This window comes from Bos indicus, chromosome 6, assembly GCF_029378745.1.
Source record: "Bos indicus isolate NIAB-ARS_2022 breed Sahiwal x Tharparkar chromosome 6, NIAB-ARS_B.indTharparkar_mat_pri_1.0, whole genome shotgun sequence".
NCBI classification, from domain to species: domain Eukaryota; kingdom Metazoa; phylum Chordata; class Mammalia; order Artiodactyla; family Bovidae; genus Bos; species Bos indicus.
Window position 1 is genome coordinate 89,463,873 of NC_091765.1, and position 27,963 is coordinate 89,491,835.

At 39.7% G+C, this 27,963-nt stretch overlaps 1 protein-coding gene across 1 annotated transcript; it reads left to right on the plus strand.

Annotated features, from left to right (window-relative positions):
* The first annotated feature begins 4,061 nt into the window (after positions 1-4,061).
* CXCL8 (C-X-C motif chemokine ligand 8) lies at positions 4,062-7,833 on the plus strand. Its single transcript, XM_019962913.2, has 4 exons — positions 4,062-4,201; positions 5,775-5,910; positions 6,184-6,267; positions 6,708-7,833. The coding sequence occupies exons 1-4, from the start codon at positions 4,138-4,140 to the stop codon at positions 6,727-6,729; spliced, it is 306 nt and encodes a 101-aa protein (XP_019818472.1). The 5' UTR covers positions 4,062-4,137; the 3' UTR covers positions 6,730-7,833.
* Positions 7,834-27,963: the final 20,130 nt, after the last annotated feature.

Genomic DNA, 27,963 nt, shown 5'->3' on the forward strand with positions numbered 1-27,963 from the left:
CCTATTTGACCCAATTTAGACCTTCTACTTACTATGTAGTGGCTCATAGAGTTACCTTTACAGAAGGGGACAAGACAAGAATTATGCCCCATCTAGTCACTTTTTCTTTGTCCATCCGTGTCTCTGATAGATGGACTGAGGACATAATGCATCCAGGTTACACTATGAGAGATCACCAACATTTGCAAAGATGTCCTTTTGCTTTATAAATGAATGTTCCATTCTGAGGAAAGTGTAAGCATGTATGCTAAGTTGCTTCAGTCATGTTTGACTTTTTGTGATCCCATGGACTGTAGCCCGTCAGGCTCCTCTGTCCATAGAATTCTCCAGGCAAGAATTCTGAAGTGGGTAGCCATTCCCTTCTCTAGGGGGTCTTCCTGACCCAGGGATTGAACCTGGGTCTCCTGAATTGCAGGTAGATTCCTTACTGTCTGAGCCACCAGGGAAGCCCTGTCTTAGTGGTACTGCTGGTAAAACTGGGTCCTAATGATGATGCACAGAACCAGTCACCTCAGGTTCCTTCCATATGAGAATATTTCCTTGCTGAAGAAATCAGCATTACTGAAGCAAAGAGACTGTGAATTTTCTTTAAAATTCAGGTTCTTCTTACATATCTGGACCCAACTTTTCCTTTCCTCACTCCATAAATGTTCTTTATACTATCCTCACCAATTTCAGGAACTCAACTGGGCCATATAGTCTTACATCTCATTACCTTGTTATTTGCTTTTGCCTCCACTAGCAAAGCAGTCACCCTTTCTCCCCACTCTGTTTGTCTTATTCCTACTCATCACCAATACTAGGTCACAGTTTCAAAGATGTTTCTTCAGACAACTCCATTCATTAAAACTGCATCAGCGTTCCCACTTGTTTGCTCTCTGAGCTTCCTATAGTTATCTGTATTATAATAGTCATTCACTGTACTGTACTTGCTCATGTAGCCAGTTGTCCATATTCTACATTAGACCACAGACTCCTCAAAGTCACAGACTATATCTTATTTACAAAATAGTCACATCTCCTACTACAAGACTGGCATTAGCTGGTAATAAATATATACTAAATAAATAAGGGAACAATCAAGTACCTAAAATAGTAGGTTTAAAAACAGTAAAGATTGCATTGCTACAGAAGTTGATGTAAGGTTCTATTTTGTCTTCTAGTCTTCTGTCAGTTGGAGGAAGAAGAGAGAAACATGGTTGTTCAGAAATCTAATAATCTCTTTGGAAAATCCTCAAACACAGCATTACTATTCCACACACACTTGTGTGGACAAGCTCATTGCTCTATCAAGCTTCCCGGGAAAGAAGGAAGATGTTGAATCAAGCTGCATTCTTTATAAGCTATGTACTTGCTCAGAGGTGGACAGACTTTCCCTACTGTATCCTCCCTTCCTTAGGGTTCTCTTCCCAAGGAAGTCTAAACTAATCAAGACTCATGAGGGATGAAGAAATGTCATTGAATCATACAAAGCTGGTTTTGTGTCCCAGGGTTCTGAAAAAAGGTCGTTTCAACTCCCTTTTGTAAATGTGCTTTTAGACCAGGACCAGAACTATCAGCTCCACTAATACTTAGATATATGAACATGGAGACATTGTTGAGTTTCCTCATGAGTAAAATGAGGACATTATTACTTTTCCTATTGTTGTGATTAAAACACATACACACAGTCTCTGGTATCAAGCAAATAGAAGTGATACTTAAGGTATTTGGGGTCACTAAACAAAACTTTCTGCAATGGAAGTTTTCTCCCCAAACCATAGATGTTCCCATTCTGAAATACCATTACTCTTGGTCTAATTTTCAACAACTCTTTATCAAAAAATTTAATTTAAATCCTGTATAAATATTTACATTAGTTATTTCTTCAAGTATTCTGGAATTCCATAGATACTAAGACTCTGTACTCCAGATTTTCAATCTGAAATGGTCACTTGCTCTCTAATACAAATAGATTTTGATCTCAAGCTTTAAATTCTAGTAAATCATAACTCACACTGATGTTGTCTCTATTGCATTATATACCGTAATCTGATTCAGCTTGGTATTTCAAAAGCCAATCTTTCATCAAGATCCTTTAAGTCAAATAAGATTTTTAGGAAATAATGTTTTAGCAAATATCTTTGTAGTCTGAAAGTCAATCATTTGACAAAAATGAGAAATACAAACCAGGGCCCTTGAGGTAGATGGGAATTTACCAGTTTAGAAGTTAAGCCAGGTAGTTTACATAAATTTACTTATGAGATAAGTGGATGTTATTAACTCATTTTATAAATAGAGAAAACTAAGATCATGGCATCCGGTCCCATCACTGCATGGCAAACAGATGGGGAAACAGTGGAAACAGTGGCTGACTTTATTTTTCTGGGCTTCAAAATCACTGCAGATGGTGATTGCAGCCATGAAATTAAAAGACACTTACTCCTTGGAAGGAAAGTTATGATCAACCTAGACAGCATATTAAAAAGCAGAGGCATTACTTTGCCAACAAAGGTCTGTCTAGTCAAGGCTATGGTTTTTCCAGTGGTCATGTATGGATGTGAGAGTTGGACTATAAGGAAAGCTGAGTGCCTAAGAATTGATGCTTTTGAACTGTGGTGTTGGAGAAGACTCTTGAGAGTCCCTTGGACTGCAAGGAGATCCAAACAGTCTATTCTAAAGCAGATCAGTCCTGGGTGTTCATTGGAAGGACTGATACTAAAGCTGAAACTCCAATACTTTGGCCACCTGATGCGAAGAGCTGACTCACTTGAAAAGACCCTGATGCTGGGCAAGATTGAGGGCAGGAGGAGAAGGGAATGACAGAGGATGAGATGGCTGGATAGCATTACCGAGTCGACAGACATGGGTTTGGGTGGACTTCAGGAGTTGGGGATGGACAGGGAGGCCTGGTGTGCTGTGGTTAATGGGGTCGCAAAGAGTTGGACATGACTGAGTGACTGAACTGAACTGAACTGATAAATACAGAAACTGGAACTCAGAAAGTTTAAAAGCTACATAAAAGTAGGTGGCTGATCCTGGATTTAAACCCAGATGCTCTTTCCACTAAGCATATACTGCTTACTTTCCATTACACATCACCTCATCCCACCCCAACCAAGTAACTCCTTTTGAACCACATCCTGGAACATAAACAATTCTTTGTTTTACCACCTGAGAGTCTTTCAACAGTGTCCCTATCTAGAAGGTGTTCTGTTTCATCCTTCTCTGTTAGAGTCCTCCATACTTCAATACCCTGCTCTATATACTTATGGAAAATTCTGCCCTTGTACTCTTGTTGGAATAAATATCTTGGTACCACTTGTCTGTTCTGTAATATATCCTGGTTCTTATATTGCTTTTTTCTTCCCATAGACCATATGCTTTAAAAACAAGTACTTAGTCTTCTCTGTCTCCAGAGTCCCACATTACTCAGAAGTTACTCAATAAATATTTGTGGAACTGATAAATATTTGTGAAAGATATTCCCTTTTGTTGTGTTAAACACATATTAGAAAACCAAATCTTTTGAAAAAGGAACATGCTCCTTGAGAGTGATAATTGTTCCTGGCAACTTTCCAAAACGCTTAGAAATGGACTTCTTGTAAATTGTGTCCCCATTAAAAGTGGTTGACTAGGTTGCCTTATCTATCATTACAGCACATATAATTTACATGAAGAAATGATGGTGCCATAAAAGAACAATCACAAATGACCTTATTCTAACAGCTGCCAGATGGGATCATGATAAAGTTCTCAAATAAAAAGGACTACCATTGACAACAATGTATCAAACTGAGAAACTTGACTATTAAAAAAATATTTTAAAATGTTTAAAAAGAAACATGGTTTTAAACAAAAGCAATAGAATTACTTGAAAGATCAAACAAAGCTTGGGTCACACAGAAAATTTGATAAGAAACCAATCACTAGAGGAGTCAGATGACTCAGATGTGCTCTCAAAGGGCGGATGGTTGCGTATTGTGGAATTTCCTCTGACATGATGCAAGCATGATGGTGCACTTGTTCCCTCTTCTTACGATGATATAAAAAGCCACAGGAGTTCTCTGCCCAACAGAAGTCCTCTGGGACAGCAGAGCTCACAAGCATCTAGAACAAGAGCCAGAAGAAACCTGACAAAAAGCCTCTTGTTCAAATATGACTTCCAAGCTGGCTGTTGCTCTCTTGGCAGCTTTCCTGCTCTCTGCAGCTCTGTGTGAAGGTAAGCACATCCTAATCTACAGAAGTTTCCTGTGTCTAAATGTGATGCTCAGATAGCAAGATTATCCCTCATGCCTGGATAACAAGCCTCCTTTTCATTCAGCAAGAGAAAAACATCTTTGCAGTCATTCACTGTTAAATTGAAGTTTTAATTTTTTAGGTGGTATCAATATATTTAGAAAGTTTGATTTATATAAACATTCTGTTCCTATCATCATTCATACTCTGTAGTATACAAATAATTAACATAAATCTATAATTTACAGTATATTTTATTGGAGGCCACATTTACCCAAATTATCTTTTAATATTGAGTAAGGTAACTCAGGTTATTTTACTCCATGTACTATTTAATTGACGAGCTTCAGGCAACTATCAATTGCTCTTTGGCCTAAAGACAGATTATAAACCTTACTGGGATCCCTCTTAAGAAATACAGTTAAGAATGTTGGGGCTTCCCTGATAGGTCAGTTGGTAAAGAATCCACCTGCAATGCAGGAGGCTCTGGTTCAATTCCTGGGTCAAGAAGATCCACTGGAGAAGGGACAGGCTACCCATTCCAGTATTCTTGCTCTTCCCTTGTGGCTCAGCTGGTAAAGAATCGGCCTACAATGTGGGTAGACCTGGGTTCGAACCCTGGATTGGGAAGATCCCGTGGAGAAGGAAAAAGTTACCCACTCCAGTAATCTGGCCTGGAGAATTCTATATTTCATAAGAGGGATCCCAATAAAGTTTATAATCTGTCTTTAAGCCCTCTTATGAAATACAGTTTAGGATGTTTATGGCATATACCATAAACATTATACATGGTATATGGCATATGTATATGTTTTTAAATGTTAAGGATTTTATTAAGATAGAGTACAATCTCTGGGTAACTCACATATATTTCTACTAATTCCTCCTGAAGGCAGTTTCCCTTTTGGTGAATCTTAGTTTGCTTGCCCGGAGAAGGCAATGGCACCCTACTCCAGTACTCTTGCCTGGAAAATCCCATGGATGGAGGAGCCTGGTAGGCTGCAGTCCATGGGGTCGCTAAGAGTTGGGCATGACTTCACTTTCACTTTCACTTTTCACTTTCATGCATTGGAGAAGGAAATGGCAACCCACTCCAGTGTTCTTGCCTGGAGAATCCCAGGGACGGGGGAGCCTGGTGGGCTGCCGTCTATGGGGTCGCACAGAGTCAGGCACGACTGAAGCGACTTAGCAGCAGTAGCAGTTTGCTTGCCATTAATAACACCGTGGTATCACAGAGGATTATGCAATGTTGAGGAGGAGAAAATGTACCATGAGTATGTCAACATTCTCCAAAGACAACTCTAAGCCTTTACACCATTCAATGTTGTTAGGAATGATTCTTTTTAAAACAAAGAGAAAAATTGAAGTCAGAGCCTGGGAGAATATCCAGCCATCGATTTCAGGGATAAATTTGCTGAAGATGTGATGTTTACCAAACAGATACTCACCAAATGATCACACTGGAATTAATAAGCATGATCACACTGGAATTAATAAGCATGAAGCTAGCCAAGCTGTGCTTATGGATGAAATAAATTCTTAATTTTTTTCCACAGCTGCAGTTCTGTCAAGAATGAGTACAGAACTTCGATGCCAATGCATAAAAACACATTCCACACCTTTCCACCCCAAATTTATCAAAGAATTGAGAGTTATTGAGAGTGGGCCACACTGTGAAAATTCAGAAATCATGTAAGTAATTTCAAAAGTGATTATTTTACTTTAGTCAGCCTAGAATTGAGACGTGGAAGAATCCAGCAAAGTTCTAGGTACTAGGAGTACATAGTGAGAAAAATAGAAAGGAAAAATTCTTTGTCTCCATGGCATTTAATATGGGACTCTAATAGCTAAAAATTAGTTTGGACTTCCATTTTATGCCTGTACTCGAGGAACCATGACTTGAATGGCAAGGTGGTGTTTGAAGCCCATGAAATATTGATTTTAATCATATCTCTCTCATTTCAGTGTTAAGCTTACCAATGGAAACGAGGTCTGCTTAAACCCCAAGGAAAAGTGGGTGCAGAAGGTTGTGCAGGTATTTGTGAAGAGGTAAGTTTTTCTTGAATTTATATTCTTCATTTATCCTGTGACATTTACTCCAAAAGTGAGCCTTTACATTTTCTGCTGCTGCTGAAATTTATTTTCTTTTAAGCAGTTGCTTCTTTGATTAAAAAAAAAAATAGCAGCAATAGTGTGTTTGTTGTACTCGTGACTGGGAGATCGTATATCTCAGTTTGTCCAGAGAAGTGTGGGTATATGCCTGTGCCTTCTGTCATTAGTAGAGCTCCCTATAAATCTCAGAAATATTCTGGTTTAGATAACTTATCTGATCTCTCTATCTGTAGCTGAAAATATAGAGCATTTCTAACACATGAATATCTAAGATGCTCTTAATTTTTATATTAAGTGTATTTTTAAGAACCATACCTTTCTCCTTATTAGAACATTGCTAATTTTTAAACTGTTTGTTTTATTTTATTTATTTTCAGAGCTGAGAAGCAAGATCCATGAAAAAGAAAAAACCACCAAAAATCCTTTTTCCATTGCTTCTAAGAATTCCTCAGTAAAGATGCCAATGAAACTTCAAAACAAATCTACTTCAGTGCCTCATGTACTGTGTGGGTCTGGTGTAGGGTTGTCAGATAAAATACAGGATGTCCAGTTATATTTGAATATTAAGTAAAACAATGAATATTTTTTCAGTGTCGCATGTACATTGTTCCATGTAGGACATGCTTATATTTTAGAAATTATTCATTGTATACTGTAAATTCCAATCGATCTGGAAATCCTGCTTTTTTGTTTTCGGTTTTTGTTAATCTTGCAACCCTCACCTGCTGGCCAGGATTCCCGAGTGCCTGTTGAACTGCGCCTTGGTTTCTTTATTCCTAAACTGGAGAAAAAAATCTCAGCCATCTTTTTACCTCACAGAGATGTGAGGACATGTGGAAGCACTTTAACTTTTATTTGGTCATGTAAATTATTTTCAAGTGTAATTTATTTACCTATTTATATATTTATTTAAGTCTCAAATACAATAATGTTTGTGCATGAATTTGGAGAAATGGGAAAGAATGTTGATAAACAGTATAATGATGATAGTAAATTTATACTTATTTTATATATTAAGTGATGTTTTGATCAAGATTGTTATATTGTAATCATAGTTACCAGATTAGCAAATTAAAAGACACAAACAGAAAGACCTCTTAGTCAATTTTTCTTTCAGATAAACACTGGATAACTTTTAGTATATAAATACATAATTATTTATCTTAAACGTTAATTGAACTGGAAGTCCTACTTTTGAGATGCCTGGCCTAGTCTTGCCCTTATTATGCAATGATGTGTTGAATCATGTGAATCTTGAGACTGTCTTTCCTACATCTGTAAAAATTAGTAGGCAATATGAATTAAGTAATTTTTTGTATTATTTATTTATTTATTCTGAACAATTAGAATCTCATACTTTAAATTATTGTGTATTCGAACATAAACTTTATTTTTTACTTTAAGATGCTTTTATATGTTCACAGTTCTTTCTACTGGTTTTGATAGTATGAAAATATGAATATAACTATAAGACATTTAAAATAAAATTCATTGTCAGAGTCATCAGGAGTTTGTCTTCATTTTTCTTTGGTAATTTTAAGATTTGTTGCTTTATTCATTTATATTAAAAATCATGTTTCAATTTAAAAAACATAAATACTTACCCTTAATATTTTATATATTACGTGGGAAATATATTTGCAGATAAACATAACTCCTTTCCAGAGATATATTACAATCAGTAGTCTTTTCCATAGAATGATGGAAATTTTCTCAACTTCCCACTGTATACCATTTTACTAAATGAAGGTGACTTCAGATTTTCAACAGATAACCTAGGTGTCTGTACAGCTTGACACAACGGGACACTCAATGAAAGAGGGAAGAGGGCACGCATTATAAAGCACTTCTCAGCTAATTGAGGAAAACTGATACATATGAGACAAAGAAATTTAAAATATAATTAAAGACCGAGCATATTTGAAAACAAACAAAACTCTTAAAAATAAAACCACAATCTAACAAAATAAAACTCAGTGGATAAGTTTTATAACAGACTAGACACAGCTGCAAAGAAAATTGGAGATCAGAAATAAACCCAAAGACTTTATCTGGAATTTAAAGAGATACAAAGAGCTATAAAGAGGTAGTAAATTAGAAAAGTAGAAAGAAAGACATAGAAGAATCAGGGATAAAGACTTATTGATGTCCAGTTAGATTTTTACAAGCCGATGAGAGAGTAAAGCGTCAACATTTAAAGTGAATGGTTGAAAACTTCCCAGAAATTATACAATAAAAACAACAATCAGTTTTAAGAAGTCCAACTTGGCAATTCTTAACTCTACATTTCTAGTCAAAAAATAAGGACCTTAGAACTTTAATGTTTATCCAACTCCCAGCACATTTACTAGAGCCAGACATCCTGGAATGTGAAGTCAAGTGGGCCTTAGAAAGCATCACTACGAACAAAGCTAGTGGAGGTGATGGAATTCCAGTGGAGCTATTTCAAATCCTAAAGGATGATGCTGTGAAAGTGCTGCACTCAATATGCCAGCAAATTTGGAAAACTCAGCAGTGGCCACAGGACTGGAAAAGGTCAGTTTTCATTCCAATCCCAAAGAAAGGCAATGCCAAAGAATGCCCAAACTACCACACAATTGCACTCACCTCACACACTAGTAAAGTAATGCTCAAAATTCTCCAAGCCAGGCTTCAACAATATGTGAACCATGAACTTTCAGATGTTCAAGCTGGATTTAGAAAACAAGGGAACCGGAGATCAAATTGCCAACATCTGTTGGATCAGTGAAAAAGCAAGAGAGTTCCAGAAAAATATCTATTTCTGCTTTATTGACTATGCCAAAGCCTTTGACTGTGTGGATCACAATACATTGTGGAAAATTCTAAAAGAGATGGGAATACCAGACCACCTAGAAACCTGTATGCAGGTCAGGAAGCAACAGTTAGAAGTGGACATGGAACAACAGACTGGTTCCAAATAGGAAAAGGAGTACATCAAGGCTGTATATAGTCACCCTGCTTATTTAACTTCTATGCAGAGTACATCATGAGAAACGCTGGGCTGGATGAAGCACATGCTGGAATCAAGATTGCCAGGAGAAATATCAATAACCTCAGATATGCAGATGACACCACCCTTATGGCAGAAAGTGAAGAGGAACTGAAAATCCTCTTGATGAAAGTGAAAGAGGAGAGTGAAAAAGTTGTCTTAAAGCTCAACATTCAGAAAATTAAAATCATGGCATCTGGTCCCATCACTTCTTGGCAAATAGATGGGGAAACAGTGAGAGACTTTATTTTCTTGGGCTCCAAAATCCCTGCAGATGGTGATTGCAGCCATGAAATTAAAAGACATTTACTCTTTGGAAGGAAAGTTATGACCAACCTAGACAGCATATTAAAAAGCAGAGACATTACTTTGCCAACAAAGGTCTGTCTAGTCAAGGCTATGGTTTTTTTTCAGTAGTCATGTATGGATGTGAGAGTTGGACTATAAAGAAAGCTGAGTGCCAAAGAATTGATGCTTTTGAACTGTGGTGTTGGAGAAGACTCTTGAGAGTCCCTTGGACTGCAAGGAGATCCAACCAGTCCATCCTAAAGGAGATCAGTCCTGGGTGTTCATTGGAAGGACTGATATTGAAGCTGAAATTCCAATACTTTGGCCACCTGATGCGAAGAGCTGACTCATTTGAAAAGACCCTGATGCTGGGAAAGAATGAAGGCAGAAAGAGAAGAGTGTAACAGAGGATGAGATGGTTGGATGGCATCACCAGCTCAATGAGCATGAGTTTGAGTAAACTCCAGGAGCTGGTGATGGACAGGGAGGCCTGGGGTGTTGCAGTCCATGGGGTCACAAAGAGTCGGACACGGCTGAGTGACTGAACTGAATTGAGCACATTTACTATTGATGTGGTTATCTTAAGTCCACTTTTTTTTTTTAATTATAGAAAAGCTACACATTTTAGGGTGAAGAAAATTCCTCTATTAATTTTTCATTTGTTAGTTCATATTGCAGTCCAGTTTTCCTATGTTGTTTAGCTCCTTTCAATCACCCTAGATACATGCAACTGCCATTTTCTCTCTGAGTCAACATTATCAACAGTGTGGAGCAAAGCTCGTTCTATTTTCTAATTCCCAAGCCACATTAACACAAAAGTATGCAGCATAATAGAATGTTTTTAGTTAATTAATTTTTTATTGAAGGATAATTGCCTTACAGAATTTTTCTGTTTTCTGTCAAACCTCAACATGAATCAGCCATAGGTATACACATATCCCCTCCCTTTTGAACTTCCCTCCCATCTCTCTCCCCATCTCACCCCTGTAGGTTGGTACAGAGCCCCTGTTTGAGTTTCTTGAGCCATACAGCAAATTCTCCTTGGCTATCTATTTTACATATGGTATTCTAAGTTTCCATGTTACTCTTTCCACACATCTCACCCTTTCCTCCCCTCTCCCCACGTCCATAAGTTTATTCTCTATGTCTGTTTCTCCACTGCTGCCTTGTAAATAAATTCTTCTGTACCATTTTTCTAGATTCCGTGTATATAGAATTTTTGAGAGGGATGCACAAGCAGGAACGAACTGAAAATTCAATGCCAGTAGTTTCTGTTCTTAGAAACACGGTTTCCCTCTAGAAGTAAACTCTCCCTACCTGTTGATCTTTACCAGCCCTGCTGTGGGGCCTCTTCTTCCTCAGAGTTCTGCTTAAATTTCACGTCCAGTACTCTTCTCTTCAGACCCCAATTGGGTTTTTACAATTCCCTTGTCCTACCCACCTTTGTAGTCATCTTGTGGATCTCATACATAGTGAATATAACAGATAACAAATTATTTTAATAAAATGATGATGGGAGAGATGTAGGATTCTTCAGAAGCAGGTAGCAAGGAGTTATCTAACCTAGGTAGTCTTTCCTGAGAAAATCTAAAATCTGAAAGATGAGTAGGGGTTAGCCACACAAAGGGAAGAAGACTATGTGGGAAGACTGGTCTAGAAGACAAGGGAGAAGTAATTTGTGTGATTTGAGAAGTGAAGGAATTTAGGGGAGAGTGGATTTTAGCATGAAACAGAACAAATATTAACAGATAAAACTGTGCTAAATGGACTATGGAAAGGTCTAAAGGGCTAAGATATGGAACTGAAAAATTCTAATGGATTCCATTACCTTCATTTTAAATGGTAAGCTGCTGCTGCTGCTGCTAAGTCGCTTCAGTCATGTTCGACTCTGCGACCCCATAGACAGCAGCCCACCAAGCTCACCTGTCCCTGGGATTCCCCAGGCAAGAACACGGAAGTGGATTGCCATTTCCTTCTCCAATGCATGAAAGTGAAAACTGAAAGTGAAGTTGCTGAGTCGTGTCCGACCCAACCCTTAAAGACCCCAAGGACTGCAGCCCACCAGGCTCCTCTGTCCATGGGGTTTTCCAGGCAAGAGTACTGGAGTGGGGTGCCATCGCCTTCTCCGAAGTCTGTTCTTGGGGCCTTTTTAAATGTCATTTGGGGGCTGAATTATCAAAAATACCCTCAACATTATACAAAACCTCTTAATGTGTTAAGTACACATCCTTAATATGACAAATACACAACCCTGAAGGCAAAGTGCAGACATCTAACCAATTTGGTGAATCTTAACAATGAATACTTAAAAAAATCTATTTCTTTATTTTCATTTTTAATCATTTTTAAAATATGCCAAATGATTTTCCTCAGCCTCTCATCTATATTGTCACTGTCTGTAAGACAACAAAGTATTCCATTGAAAAGGGAGTTAACTGGGTCAAACTGAAGATTAGGCATCATGTAAACAAGTCAAAAAGGAAAAATGAAAAAGAGTAAGACAGGATGTGAGAACAAGAAGGAAAAGCCAGTAAATTTGCAGAACTGAAAATTTTGTTTTGCTTCAATTATATTAGTAAAATAATATATAGACACAAGTTTTATGTGTATAGACACAGATTTAAATATAAAGTTTGGCAAACAATTGATTGTCCCATGGGCATACCGTCAAAGTGAAATCGCTCAGTCATGTCTGACTCTTTGCAGCCCCATGGACTGTAGCCCAGCAGGCTCCTCCCTCCGTGGGATTCTCCAGGCAAGAGTACTGGAGCGGGTTGCCATTTCCTTCTCTGGGGACCCAGGGATTGAACCCAGGGATTGAACCCAGGTCTCCTGCATTCCAGGCAAACGCTTTAACCTCTAAGCCACCAGGGAAGCCCATATAGGAGCCTTCAAAAATGTTAGTAATGTTCTGTTTGTTAACCTGGTTGATAATCACAACGTTGTTCCTTTTATTTTTTTTTATTTTACATAGTTATACACCTTTACTCTGTATGGTATACTCACAATAAAATATTTTGCAAAATTAGAAAAAAAAAATATCCCATGAATTTAATCCACATGTGTGGATTAGAAATTACAAATCAAGGTTTTCCAAGTTAGAAATACAAATGTAAATATAGAGGTACACACAATTTAAAAAGTATGGAGAGATAAAGTGTTCACCGTAACACTGAATTAAGTGCAAAATACTGTAACACATATATTGTACATCCAACCTGCAAATCAAGTAATTTTCATAATTGCCCTTTTTTGCATTAGAAAATAGATTCATAGTTTGAAGTCACCTAAGCAAAATTTTTCATTCAAGGTTTTAGTAAGTAATTAGATAACTATTAGATACTGTAAAATGTCTATTTTGCATCCAGGCTATGTTTGAAAACTTCAGAAGAAAGGATGCAAAACTTAATGTTTTGATTTTTGCTTGTGGTAGTAACATAAGTTTAAAAATTGCTTAAGATTGAATTAACCCTACAATAACGAAAAAAAGCTTAGATAGTGATTTCTCCATTACCCACTTCAAAAAATGGTCAGACAGCAATTATCCCAAGTTTGGTAACCATCTGCTGAATTTGCAGAGCAGAGATCAGACAACATATGGGGAATTTTCCCATGTAACAGAGTAAATAGTAGGCTTATTACTTCCCGCAAGAGTTACAGATGGAGCAACCAGAAATTCTCCAAAAGATTACCTAAGGGTCAAAGAACCCAACTCCTGATGAGCAGAGAAAGATAGTTTTATATACTCTTTGCATTTCCATAGATAAAAATCATGTTGGATAAATATTATTGTTTCAAGACTTTTAAACATTATATGATTAAAATGATAGATGGACTTAAAATCATAACATGTAAAATCGGGAAGCATTCATAGATACTCCCACTCAAAGTTTTCTTCAGATTTTATCTAGAGGAATATTCTAATAGATTTGTAAAAGATCGTGGTACTAGTGCTAAAGATAAGCTTTTAATGTGTCTAGTGATTCTATTTCATAGGGCATGGTTTAGCTCACGTCTTAAACATGTTCTGATTTGATTGTTTCCACTGTCTGCATCCTAAATTAATCATCTGGCATTCATCCCATGCTTTTCAAAATACCTTCACATTTACATTTTCAGTGTTTCCCTAAATAACGAGTTTATGGGAAAACATTCTAAACATAGATTTAGATTTACTTACTTTCTAGATTTACTTCCTTATGCTTCCACAGGTATTCACCATGCCCCCATACAGGAATCCTTTGTGTGTTAGTCACTCAGTCATGTCTGACTCTTTGCAGCCCTATGTGCTATAGCCTGCCAGGCTCTCTGTCCATAGGATTCTCCAGGCATGAATACTGGAGTGCATTGCCATGCCCTTCTTCAGTGGATCTTCCTGACCCAGGGATTGAACCCAGGACTCCTGCACTGCAGGCAGATTCTTTACCATCTGAGCCACAGGGAAGCCCATGTTTTCTTCTCAGGTCTTAGAGATCTCTAACAACCTCATCATGGCATGTGAATCATCCCCCCATCAACTATCCACACTTGTTTTGTTCTTCTCTAGTATATGCCAGCCATGTCAGTAAACAGCTCGTTACAAAATGTTTTTAAGTGAAATGTTATTATTCCTTCTATTTACAATTATATTTTTGTTGTTCAGTTGCTAAGTCTTGTCCAACTCTTTGTGATCTCATGACTACAGCATGCCAGGCTCCCCTGTCCTCCACTATCTCCCAAAGTTTGCTCAAATTCATATCCATTGAGTCAGTGATGCTCTTTAATCATCTCATCCTCTGCTACCCACTTCTTTTGCCTTCAATAATTCCCAGCATCAGTCTTCCCCAATGAGTTGGGTTTTTGGCACCAAAGTATTAGAGCTTTAGCAACAGTCCTTTCAATGAATATTTAGGGTTTATTTCCTTTATGATTGACTGGTTTGATCTTGCTGTCAAGGGACTCTCAAGAGTCTTCTCCAGTACCATAATTCTAAAGCATCACTTCTTCAGCGCTCAGCCTTCTTTATGGTCCAACTCTTATGGTTGTACATTTATTATTGTTCAGTCACTCAGTTGTGTCTGACTCTTTGCAACCCCATGGACTGCAGCACTACTGGCTTCCCTGTCCCTCACCATCTCCTGGAGCTTGCTCAAACCCATGTCCACTGAGTCGGTGATGCCATCCAACAACCTGTTCTCTGTAATTCCCTTCTTCTCCTGCCTTCAATCTTTCCCAACATCAGGGTCTTTTCCAATGAATGAGTCAGCTCTTCGCATCAGGTGGCAAAAGTATCCAAACTTCAACATCAGTCCTTCCAATGAATATTCAGGATTGATTTCCTTTAGAATTGACCATAAATAGTTACTGGAGAAACCGTAGCTTTGATTAGATGGATCTTCGTCAACAATGATGTCTCTGCTTTTTAATACTCTGTCTAGGTTTGTCATAGCTTTCCTTCCATAAAATTATATACTTTGATTTTTTTTAAAAAATCTCATGGTTACAAAATCCACCTGTAAAGCTTGAGTAAGGCCCCTGTGCTAATATGAAAAGACTTCTCCTTGTTCCTTGTTTAGCACTATATTTTATTTCTGAAGGAATTTTTTTCACTCTCCCAGCTACAATTCTGTTTTGTTTTATCTCAAAAGCTATGACAAACCTAGACAGCATACTAAAAAGCAGAGACATTACTTTGCTGACAAAGGTCTGTACAATTAAAGTTATGGTATTTCCAGTAATCATGTATGGATGTGAGAGTTGGACCATGAAGAAAGGTGGGTGCCCAAGAATTGGTGCTTTTGAACTGTGGTATTAGGCTCTTGAGAGTCCCTTGGACTGCAAGCAGATCGAACCAGTCAACCCTAAAGGAGATGAGTCTTGAATATTTATTGGAAGGACTGATGCTTAAGCTGATGTTCCAATACTTTGATCACCTGATGAGAAGAACAGACTCATTGGGAAAAACCCTGATGCTGGGAAAGGTTGAAGGTGGGAGGAAAAGGAGATGACAGAGGATGAGATGGTTGGATTGCATCATTGATTTGATGGACATGAGTTTAAGAAAGATCTGGGAGTTGGTGATGGACAGGGAAGCCTGATGTGCTGCAATTCATGGGATCACAAAGAGTTGGACACGACTGAGCAACTGAACTGAACTGATCTAAAATAGAGATTCAGTTCAGTTCAGTTCAGTCGCTCAGTCGTGTCCAACTCTTTGTGACCCCATGAACCGCAGCATACCAGGCCTCCCTGTCCATCACCAACTGCCAGAGTCTACCCAAACTCATGTCCATTGAGTCAGTGATGCCATCCAACCATCTCATCCTCTGTTATACTCTTCTCCGTCTGCTTTCATTCTTTCCCAGCATCAGGATCTTTTCAAATGAGTCAGCTCTTCACATCAGGTGGCCAAAGTATTGGAGTTTCAGCTTCAACATCAGTCCTTCCAACTAACACTCAAGACTGATTTCCTTTAGGATGGACTGGTTGGATCTCCTTGCAGTCCAAGGGACTCTCAAGAGTCTTCTCCAACACCACAGTTCAAAAGCATCAATTCTTCGGCACTCAGCTTTCTTTATAGAGATAAAAGTTAGTAATATCTACTTACTGAAATTCAAATGATACCTTTCACATGTAATGTTCTATAGATTTTATATAAGTGAATGTTATGACCAACCTAGATAGCATATTCAAAAGCAGAGACATTACTTTGCCAATGAGAGAGTCAGTTCCTAGGCAGGTTGATAGGGAGTCTAGGGGTCCCCAAAGAGAGAGGGGTCTGGAATTCTCAAGGAGGAAGAAAGGACAAACGTTTTTTTTTCTCCACATTCCTTAGGATTATATACCAATAATGTATCCTGCCTAAGGACAGTCTTTGGATTCAACCTTCTGTTATTTTAAAATGTTAATTATGGGAGTATACCTGGTCTTTACAAGGATGTATCTTGCCTGAGGACAGTGTTATCTTAAAATGTAAATTATGGGAGTAGGTCGGAGGAGGTCTTTACAACCTCCAGACATTCTTTGGATTATATAACCTCATTATTAACACTAGCAAGCGGGTACTCTTTCTGCCCCCTTCTGATGCCTATGTCAGAAGCTTTCTCTATCTCCTTTATACTTTAATAAAACTTTACTACACAAAAGCTCTGAGCGATCAAGCCTCGTCTCTGGCCTCGGATTGAATTCTTCTCCTCCGGGGGCCAAGAATCCTGGTGTATTCGCGTGATTCAACAACAACCTTTCATCTTGGGGGCTCGTCCGGGATCCTTCAGGACAAGGTAAGGATGCTTGGAGCTTTAGTTCTTTGTTTAGCGAACACGTTTTCTGCTGTGCTTTACTAACTCTACCGTGTGCTTGTGTGAATGAATGGCATGCCCTGCGTGAAACAAGTAAGGAGCTCTGCTCTGCGGTTCCACGGTGATCTCATAGGGCTTATGGCAGAAACCTGTCGGGGCGTTATACCGACCTGCCAATGCCAAGAGGCACCCAATGTCTCCTTCGGGAACTGACCAGAAATGGGCAAAGCGTGTGGACCAAACTCTCCTTTCTCGGTCAAACTTTTCGGTCTCTTTGACCATTTCATAACTCCTTGGGAATTAGAAGTACTAACCTAATCTATCGGATCATAGACTTTCAAGGGACTTGTGATCTATACTGTTATTGTGTACTGTGGCTTAGGTCCCAAACTTGGATTGGTAGTCAAGAAAGTGTCTAGCCTCGCTAGGAATCGAAAGTTCGGAAGCTAGATGGAGCTCTAGCTCCCAGAACATCTCTGAGGTTAAAGGTTACTCAGATTGGGACTGCGATGGGTTTTTTTCTTTGGTAATGCCAGCTCTTAGTGGATCAGAAGAGGCTGTTATACTGGTGTGGTGATGCTTGGAAAGAACATCTCAGTTTTATGTTCGCGTCGGTCTTATTGTGGTCAGGAAATACTCAGGGTCATGCACAGGCACTCAAGTGACGAATGTTTCCTACAGCGGTCTTAGCTTGGGAGGCATTCCAGAAGGTTACTCTGATTCACCCCGGGTGACATCAGAGGCAAGCAAGGTTAAGGGTGAAGAGCTGGACGTCAAGTAGGGATGCTATCAAGTCTACCCCTGGTACATCCCCACCCCATCTCGGTGGTAGAACCGGGAGGGACGAGTACGGCGCCTGCGTCGGTAAGGGACAGACTAAGTCCGACCAGGAAGGAAAAGCTTTTGGTGTAACGTCTGTCTACACCCCCATCTAGAGCAGGGAGGGACGCCTCCGGTAGAAAAAATGGCGCTGGTCGCTTTTTTTTCTCTCTTACAGATGGGAGCTAACAATTCCAGCCTCACTCCTTTGAACTGTATCCTGAAAAACTGGGATAGATTTGATCCCCAGGGCTTAAAGAAGACACACCTGGTCTTCCTATGTGATACTGCATGGCCACAGTATCCATTGGAGGACGGCGAACGGTGGCCAGTTGGAGGGTCTCTTAAGTACAATACGGTTCTACAATTAGACCGGTTCTGTAAGGAACAAGGGAAATGGGTAGAAGTAGCATATGTGTTGCCCTTTTTCTCTCTGCGAAATATGCCAGACTTATGTCCTAAGGGTATAGATTTGGGCGTGAAATCTTCAGCTCCCTCCTATCCTCTTACTTTGCCCCCGTACCTGGGACTCCAAACTGGGATTCAAACTGCCCACATGGAGGTCCAAACAACTCCTGTCTCAGTACGACCTCAGACTACTCTGGTTTCAGTAGAAACTCAGACCATCGAAGTAAGAGATGAGATGGAGGACAGGAGACAAAGAGAAGAGGAGAAACAGGTTTCTCCAATCTATCCCTGGGATCATATGCGCAGAGCAGCCAGAGAGACTGAGGAACAGCTACACAAGCTGTTGCCTCTTTATGAAACACCCACCGGGAGAAATAATCAGTCTGTGAGAGTTAATAAGCCTTTTTCTTATCAAGAAATACAAAGAATCAAGGAGGATCTGGGAGACTATTTAGAGGACCCAGAAAAATATATCAGAGCTTTTAAAGGTGTTACTTTGCTTTATGACCTCACTTGGAAAGATGTGATGTATATCTTGGGGCAAACGCTGACTCCTGAGTCAAAGACTCGAGTTTTGGGAAAAGCGGTTGCTTATGGAGATGAGTGGCTTGGTAATGAATCAGTAGGGAAGAGGGAGAACGAGATAGCGGCCCTCCCCACTGGGAATCAGGCGGTCCCAACTATAGAACCAGACTGGGACTACAACACAGCTAAAGGAAGATGGGATCAGAGTCATTTTGTTAGATGTATTCTTGAGGGACTTAGGCTGGCGCGTTCTAAGCCTTTAAACTATGGCAAATTGGCAGATATAGAACAGAAGGAGAAAGAAGCTCCTGGTAAATTCCTAGATAGACTGAGAGAAGGCCTTCGCAGATTCACTGAGATTGATCCCGAAAGTGAAGAGGGAAAAGTGATCTTAAAGGATAGATTTCTCACTCAGTTGGCTCCAGATATCTGCTGTAAGCTATTAAAACGGGCGTATGGACCAAATCAGTCTTTAGATACTCTGTTACAACTGGCTCAGACAGTCTATTATGGTAGGGAATATGAGGAAAAGAAAGAAAGGCAAAAAAAGACAAAGGAAAAGGCGGAAGCCTTCGCCATGGCTATGAAAAACGTTCTTAAACAGCCTGAGAAAAATGCCCAGAGGGGCCCAGGTGAAAAGGGATGGGCTTGCTACTGCTGTGGAAAGGAGGGGCACCTCAAGCGGGATTGCCCTCAGGCATCTAAGCCGCCCCCGGCTCCATGTCCGGTCTGCAAAGGACCACACTGGAAGAGAGACTGCCCCCAGAGGCGTAGGTCTCCGGGGTCGGACTCCCAAGACAATCAGGACTGAAGGTGCCCGGGGGTCCCCACACAAGCTCCCGTCCTAATTACACCTGAGGAACCCCGGGTATTAATAGTTGTGGGGGGCCAATCCGTCGATTTCCTTTTAGATACTGGGGCAACTTATTCTGTGCTTACTGAAGCCCCTGGCCCACTTTCTTCCCGATCCGCTTCCGTAATGGGACTGTCTGGACGAGCCAAAAGATATTATTTCAGTTATTCTTTATCTTGCAACTGGGATTCTGTGCTGTTTTCACACGAGTTTCTGATTGTGCCAGAATCTCCCTCACCCCTTTTGGGAAGGGATATACTGAGCAAGGTCCATGCCTCTGTTTTCATGAATATGGAGCCCTCCCTTTCTCTCCCTTTAGTTGAACAAAATGTAAATCCTAGAGTATGGGCTGATGGAAAATCTGTGGGTCGAGCACAAAATGCTATTCCTGTAGTTGTTAAGCTCAAAGACCCACACGTATTTCCACATAAGAAGCAGTATCCACTGAAACTTGAAGTTAAGGAAGGGTTAAAACCCATCATCGAAAATTTAAAGGAGCAGAGACTATTAATTCCCTGTAACAGTCCTTGCAACACTCCTATTTTGGGTATAAAGAAATCAAATGGTAAATGGAGACTAGTTCAAGACTTACGAATAATAAATGAGGCTGTAGTTCCTTTACACCCCGTGGTGCCTAATCCTTATACTCTATTGTCTGAAATTCCTGAACGGGCCAAATATTTCTCAGTAATTGATTTAAAGGATGCCTTCTATTCAGTGCCTTTGGCGGAAGAAAGTCAATTCCTATTTGCCTTTGAAGACCCTATGCAGCCAGCTTCTCAGTTAACCTGGACAGTTTTGCCCCAGGGATTTCGTGACAGTCCTCACTTATTCGGACAAAGTTTGTCACGGGATCTACAAAACTTTAATAGCTCTGAAGCAGTGGTGTTACAATATGTAGATGATATTTTGCTCTGTGCTGAGACAGAGGAAGCTTGTTCGCGAGCCTCAGAAGATTTATTAAACTTTCTGGCAGGCTGTGGTTACAAGGCATCAAGAGAAAAGGCTCAGCTTTGTCAACAATCGGTTAGATATCTGGGCCTAATCATATCAGAAGGGACTAGGGCCATAGGCCCTGAGAGAATTAAACCTATACTAAATCACCCCCTACCTATGACTTTAAGACAATTGAGAGGATTTTTGGGAATCACAGGTTACTGTCGCATTTGGATTCCGGGTTATGGGGAACTTGCCCGGCCTTTATATAAACTTATAGCTGAAACTCAGCAGGCCCAAACTGACAAACTGGTTTGGTCTCCAGAAACTCAAAAGGCTTTTAAGGTTCTTCAGACTGCTCTCCTGCAAGCTCCAGCTCTGAGCTTGCCCACAGGGTCAGAATTTAATTTGTTTGTCACTGAAAGAAAAGGTGTGGCATTGGGAGTTTTGACACAACCCCGAGGGCCTCACCAGCAACCTATTGCTTATCTAAGCAGAGAATTAGTTGTAGTTTCATGTGGGTGGCCCCACTGCCTAAGAGTAATTGGGGCAGCGGCTTTATTAGCACCTGAAGCTTTAAAAATAATTAATGGACGAAACCTTACTGTACTGACTTCTCATGATGTGAGTGGAATCTTAAATTCTAAGGTTAATATTTGGATGACAGACAGTAGGCTTCTTAAGTATCAGTCATTGTTGTTAGAAGGACCAGTAACTAAACTTAAAGTTTGTGGAAATTTAAATCCTGCCACTTTCCTTCCTGAGAAGGAAAATGAAACACCTGATCACGATTGTTCTCAATTCCTAACTTTAAACTATGCAGCTCGGGAGGATCTAAAGGATACCCCATTAGACAATCCTGACATGGAAATATTTACAGATGGCAGTTCTTTTGTTCAGGATGGAAAGCGTAAAGCGGGTTATGCCGTGGTGACTGCTGAACAGGTTTTGGAAGCAAAATCTCTCCCCCAGGGAACCAGTGCTCAGTTAGCAGAGCTTGTGGCCCTGACCCGAGCTCTAGAGTTAGACAAAGGGCAGCGGATGGGCCTGATAATCTATGTGAGTCTACTTCTGCTGACTCCAAATATCCTGAGTCTGCCATTGGATCCTCAAGACAATGTCTTCCTGTCCTGGGCTCACTCCTATGCTGCATTCCACAATCGGTCTAACTGCTGGGTCTGCGGAGCGCTCCCCTCTTCGTCAGTGGAAGGCTTCCCGTGGTGGACATCCCCACTTCAAGAAAAAGACTTTCTCCAAGTCTGTGAATACCTTCGACAACAATCACATGCGATGCCTCTTCTTCATCTGATGACATCTACCAACCCTAAAATGGACTGGTGCAACACTTTGTACTCTAACTATGGACATAATGTGACTTTTAATTTTGATTCTGGTTGTTTTGTTCTTCCTGTTTGCTCCCTGCATCTGTAATTGTATAACTGGATTTGTTTCTAGCCGCATGAAAGCTTTTAAGTTACAAATGGTTGCTCAAACTCCTGCTACTGCTGTAGCTTCCTCCAGCTACTATTTGGGGCCCCTGGATCAGATATCCTCAATATGAGGATTAGGAGAATATGTTGCCTCACCAATTTAGGGACAACGCCCCTTGTCAGCTCGGAAGCAGTTATTGAACGAGAACGACGCCCCTTTTCCCTAGGCAACATAATTCTCCTAAAAGAAAAGGGGGGAATGAGAGAGTCAGTTCCTAGGCAGGTTGATAGGGAGTCTAGGGGTCCCCAAAGAGAGAGGGGTCTGGAATTCTCAAGGAGGAAGAAAGGACAAACGTTTTTTTTTCTCCACATTCCTTAGGATTATATACCAATAATGTATCCTGCCTAAGGACAGTCTTTGGATTCAACCTTCTGTTATTTTAAAATGTTAATTATGGGAGTATACCTGGTCTTTACAAGGATGTATCTTGCCTGAGGACAGTGTTATCTTAAAATGTAAATTATGGGAGTAGGTCGGAGGAGGTCTTTACAACCTCCAGACATTCTTTGGATTATATAACCTCATTATTAACACTAGCAAGCGGGTACTCTTTCTGCCCCCTTCTGATGCCTATGTCAGAAGCTTTCTCTATCTCCTTTATACTTTAATAAAACTTTACTACACAAAAGCTCTGAGCGATCAAGCCTCGTCTCTGGCCTCAGATTGAATTCTTCTCCTCCGGGGGCCAAGAATCCTGGTGTATTCGCGTGATTCAACAACAACCTTTCACCAACAAAGGTTCGTCTAGTCAAGGCTATGGTTTTTCCTGTGGTCATGTATGGATGTGAGAGTTGGACTGTGAAGAAGGCTGAGCGCCGAAGAAGTGATGCTTTTGAACTGTGGTGTTGGAGAAGACTCTCGAGAGTCCCTTGGACTGCAAGGAGATCCAACCAGTCCATTCTGAAGGAGATCAGCCCTGGGATTTCTTTGGAAGGAATGATGCTAAAGCTGAAACTCCAGTACTTTGGCCACCTCATGTGAAGAGTTGACTCATTGGAAAAGACTCCGATGCTGGGAGGGATTGGGGGCAAGAGGAGAAGGGGACGACAGAGGATGAGATGGCTGGATGGCATCACTGACTCAATGGACGTGAGTCTGAGTGAACTCCGGGAGTTGGTGATGGACAGGGAGGCCTGGCATGCTGCGATTCATGGGGTCACAAAGAGTCAGACATGACTGAGCGACTGGTCTGATCTGATCTGATGTGTACTTTTTCAATCCATATCTTTTCCAATTATTTAATAATTTAGCCAGATTTTACAATAAACAAAAATACATAAACTTTCTTTTTAAAATATGGTATGCTCTGTGTGGATTTATTGGGAATAGAGTAAATGCCATTTTTATACTTGCTTTATACATAATATGGTCTTCTCTGGTGGCTCAGATGGTAAGGAATATGCCTGCAGTATGGGAGACCCAAGTATGATCCCTGGGTTGGGAAGATCCCCTAGAGGAGGGCATGGCAACCCACTCTAATATTCTTGGTGAAGAATCCCATGGACAGAGCAGCCTGGCAGGCTACGTGGGGTTGCAAAGAACTGAACACAACTGAGGGACTAATCCTTTATACATAATATAATATATCAGTTTCTCCAGATTTAGCTTTTGAAATTTTGACATCTGAAAATATCCATGGTCAGAGAGGGTATGGATTGGCAATTCTGATACTGTTACTTTGGTACCTGAACAATTTACTTGAATAGTTAAGTTAATGGATGACTGATAATGGGAGCCAGGTTCCTCACTGTTACAGTGGAAATTTTCAGATAAGCTAAAAGGAAGAGAATAACATCATCCATGTAGTAATGAATTAAAGTTGGAGAAATCAGTATGAATTCATGTTTAGCTTAATATAGATACAGGTGGCTACATATAGAAGAACTTACAGTTATGTGTATACAGATGGGTTACTAAACACGTTTCCTTCCTTTGTTGGCCGAAAGGATCTAGAAGCACTGATGCTCTAGTAACAGCAACTGAGCACTGAGATCTTGGTTACTAAAACCATTTCCCAATACAATGGACCAAAGGTCCTTGCTCATAGGAATGGAAAGGAAGTGTACAAGATGAGCCTTGAGCATCTTCTAGCATCAGAGAATAAGGCAATGCCTTTCTCCAAAAAAACATCTGATAAGGCTATGTCAAGAGGTAATAGGAGCCAACTGACAGCTGGAACAATGCTCGAACCAGAGCAAACTGAGAACAAAATTAAGTAGTATATTATAACCCCAAGCATAAAGCAACTATTCATGAGTCCATACTGTCACAAATGGTTGAGTAAATAAAAAATGGAGGAGACAAACCTCTCATGACGAATTCCAAAGAATTTATATAGACATTTCTTCCCCAAGGAGGTGATAAATAACTATGGTTTCCTGAAGCGTTATCAGCACATAGTGACTTGGTTCCAAAAATGCAACATGAAAGGCGGGGAAGAAGAATAACTTTATAGTAGAGTAATCTGAAAAGCACCATATCAACCAAAGTCAACAGCAACAGTGATAAAGCATAATGATAAAATGCAGCGGTGTAGGGAAAATGGCACTTTACTTCTGTGGTCTTCCTCCTAAAAACCCCTGAACCCTGTCTAATTATGAGAAAAACAGACAATTCCGACAGAGAAGCATTCCACAAAATACTTGATTAGTGCTCCTCGAAGCTATCAAGGTCATCATAAAGGAAATTCTGAGAAACTGTTACATCTAAGGGGAGCCTAGGAAGACATGACAGCTAAATGTAATTGTTTCCTGGATTGATCCTAGAACATAAAAGGACATTCAGTAAAATCTATGAAAGCATGAGTAAAGTATAGACTTTGGTTAATATTAATTGTCTTAGTTCAGGCTGCTATAAGAAAGTACCATGGATTTGGTAGTTTATAAAAAACAAACATTTATTTCTGACAGTTTTGGGGCTAGAAATCTGTGCAGCTTGATGGGGTTCTAGTGAGGACCTTCCTTCTCTTTGCAGTCTGACTACTCTTGTTTGTATTCTCACTTGGCAGGAAGCAAAGGGCCTGAGCAAGCTCTTTTCGTGAGATTAATCTTAACCCCCATTCTAGAGGCTTCTACTCTGATACCTATTTTTCTCCCTAAGGCACCACCTCTTAATAATGTTTCACTGGGAGATTAAGATTTCAGCATATGAGTTTTGGGGAGTCCATTCAGTTCATAACAATAATGTATCAATATTGGCTCATTAATTGTAACAAATGTACCCTACTAACATAAAGGTGTTAATAATAGTGGAAACAGTATGGGATATATGGGAAATGAAAAACTCTCTGTAATATCTTTTCAATTTTTCTGTAAATCTAAAACTGTTCTTTAAAAATGCTTATTTAAACAAAGTAAGTGGGGAGAAGGGAACCAAAAGTAAAGAAATAAAAAACCTACAGCATGTAGTAAATTGTAGTTCTCTACTAATAAAAAATGAACCTGGAACTTGGGCTTTGAAGCTGGTGTGTGGGAATCGTGCCCCTTACTCAATGATGGCGCTAAACTGGCCATTAACCAGATCTATATAGTTGTGTCTTCTCTTCCTTGAAGTCTGTTACTGAAGAAAGCTGTGTTTTGAGAACCTGCCATATCTGAAATACGTTAGAAAATGTGTGTAATAGCTCAGTACCATCAGTAAGAGGTTATAGGAATTGTGGTGAACTGAAAAACACATGGTCTGCCTGGAGTCATAACAATTAAAATCATCTTTAAACACAGAACTTGCCAAGTGAAACATTTTTGGCTGGCAGTTTGGACTGCAGAATTGACTGATAAAAACTAATTGCTCAAAGGAATTTTTTTATCTGATAGTTAAATCTGGCACTACAGGTATTTGTTCTTTAATCAATTCCATTGCAGGCTTTCCTTCTTTAATTAATTCCAAGGTTCCATTCAAGCCTACTTGCCTTAGATTCAGATTGGATAATTAATGCTGGATCAGTTAACAGTGTTTTTGTTTCTTTGTATCTGGAATGGTGGAGAAAGTTGAAAAATACAAATAAAATGCTTTTCAATAAACATGATTTAAAAGTCAAATTATTCTTCACTTCTACCCTATGCCCAATTATTAATAAAAAGAAATGTAACAAAATAGAAGCAAAGCTTGTGCTCAGTTGCTCAGTTATGTCTGACTCCTTGTGACCCCATGGACTGGAGCCCTCCAGGTTCCTCTGCCCTGTCCATGGGATTTTCCAGGCAAGAATACTGGAGTGGGTTGCCATTTCCTTCTCCAGGGGATCTTCCTGACCCAGGGATCGAACTCATGTCTCTTGGTCTGCTCCACTGGCAAGCAGATTCGTTACTACTACACTCCTTGGGAAGCCCAGAGGCAAGGACTGAAGAAATTAAGAGAATAAAGTGTTAGTGACTGCCTCCTTTCTGCTCTATTTTCCCCAGCTACCCTAAGTGGCTCAAAGAGTGCCGTAAGCCTGAGCTTCAATTTCTCCAAGCTTTTAAGTTAATACTGGAAGGATGAATAAAAATATAAGCAACAAACCAACAAACCACTTTTCTTGAACCACATATTCTCTCGCCTTGCATTCTGTTGGCAACCTCAGCTTCTGGTCATTTCCTTTTCCTCTTAAGTACATTCCCCCACTTGTTCTTTAGATGTATTAACTGAGATTGAATTTCTAGGTACCTTCCTAACTTTCCCCTTGTATTGTGTCTACCTCTGACTGTTCAGAACATCCTCCAGCTTAATTCTAACATAACTTTCAATTTGTATTTAATTGGACCCTAAAAACAAAGAACATGACAGCCCAAGACAGAGACAGTCTGAGATATCTGATTCTATGTTGAGTAGACATAGGTGAGGAATAGTTAATGGAATTTGGATAAGCTGTATTGTATTCCACAATTTACAAAACAGAAATTCAAATTCAGAGCTGCCCTATATGTGTTTACTACCCTTTTTATTCAAGTTAGGACATTTCTAAATAATTCTAAAAGTCACCTATCTATCTACTCTGTTATTTATCTGTTATTTATCCATCAAGGGTCACCTGTGTTACCTATTGTGTTAAAACTTACCTTTTATTATGATAAAATATAACACAGTATACCATCTTAACGATTTTCAGGTTTACAGTTCAGTGGCATTAAGCGTGTTCATGTTATTGTGAAACCATCACCACTATAATCACTAGGACAATTTCATCTTCCCAGATTGAAACTCTGTACCCATTAGACAGTAACTCTCCATTTGCCCTCCTCCTCCAGCCTCTGGTAGCCATCATTCAATTTTCCCACTGCTATAAATTGGACTACTTTAGGTGCTTACCATCAGTGGAATCATACAATATCCGCCCTTTGCGACTGGCTTATGTAACTTAGCACTATATCCACAGGTTCATCTCTGTTGTACCATGTGTCAAAATTTCTTATCTTTTTAAGACTGAATAATATTCCATTGTATGTACATACATTTTGTTCAAACATTTATCTGTAGATGGACATTGGGTCACATCCTCCTTTTGGCTATTGTGAATAATGCTATGAATGTGAATTGTGAATAATGCTATGAGTGTTGGGGTACAAATACCTGTTCGAGTTCCTGCCTTCAATTCTTTGGGGAGTATACCTAAAAGTGGGATTTATGGATCAAATGATAATTCTGTCTTCGAGGAAACACCCAACAGCTTTTCGCCATAGTGGCACCATTTTACCTTCCCACCAGCAATGCACAGGATTTCAATTTCTCCAAATTCTCACCAATCCATAATTTCTTTTCCTCCACCCCTCCTTTCCTTCCTTATTCTATCCCTTTCTCCCTCTTTTCTTTTCTCCTCTCTCTCTCTCTCCTTTTCTTTCCTTCACCTTCCCTTCCTTCCTTCCTTTTTTTTCTTTCTTTCCCCTCTTCTTTCTGTAGCCAGCTTCATCAGTTTGAAAGGATATCTCAGGTTGATTTTGATTTCAATTTCCCTAACAATTAATGATATTGAGTATCTTTACCTGTGATTATTGGCCATTTATATATCCTCTTTGGAGAAATGTCTAAGTCCTTTGCTCATTTTTAAGTTGAGT

What these genes read in the sequence shown, in the direction of transcription:
- CXCL8 (XM_019962913.2), top strand. Translation starts at nt 4,138, where the DNA reads ATGACTTCCAAGCTGGCTGTTGCTCTCTTGGCAGCTTTCCTGCTCTCT. An exon ending in CTCTGCAGCTCTGTGTGAAG is followed by an intron (nt 4,202 to 5,774) that starts GTAAGCACATCC and finishes TTTTTTCCACAG; the next exon opens with CTGCAGTTCTGTCAAGAATG. An exon ending in GTGCAGGTATTTGTGAAGAG is followed by an intron (nt 6,268 to 6,707) that starts GTAAGTTTTTCT and finishes ATTTATTTTCAG; the next exon opens with AGCTGAGAAGCAAGATCCAT.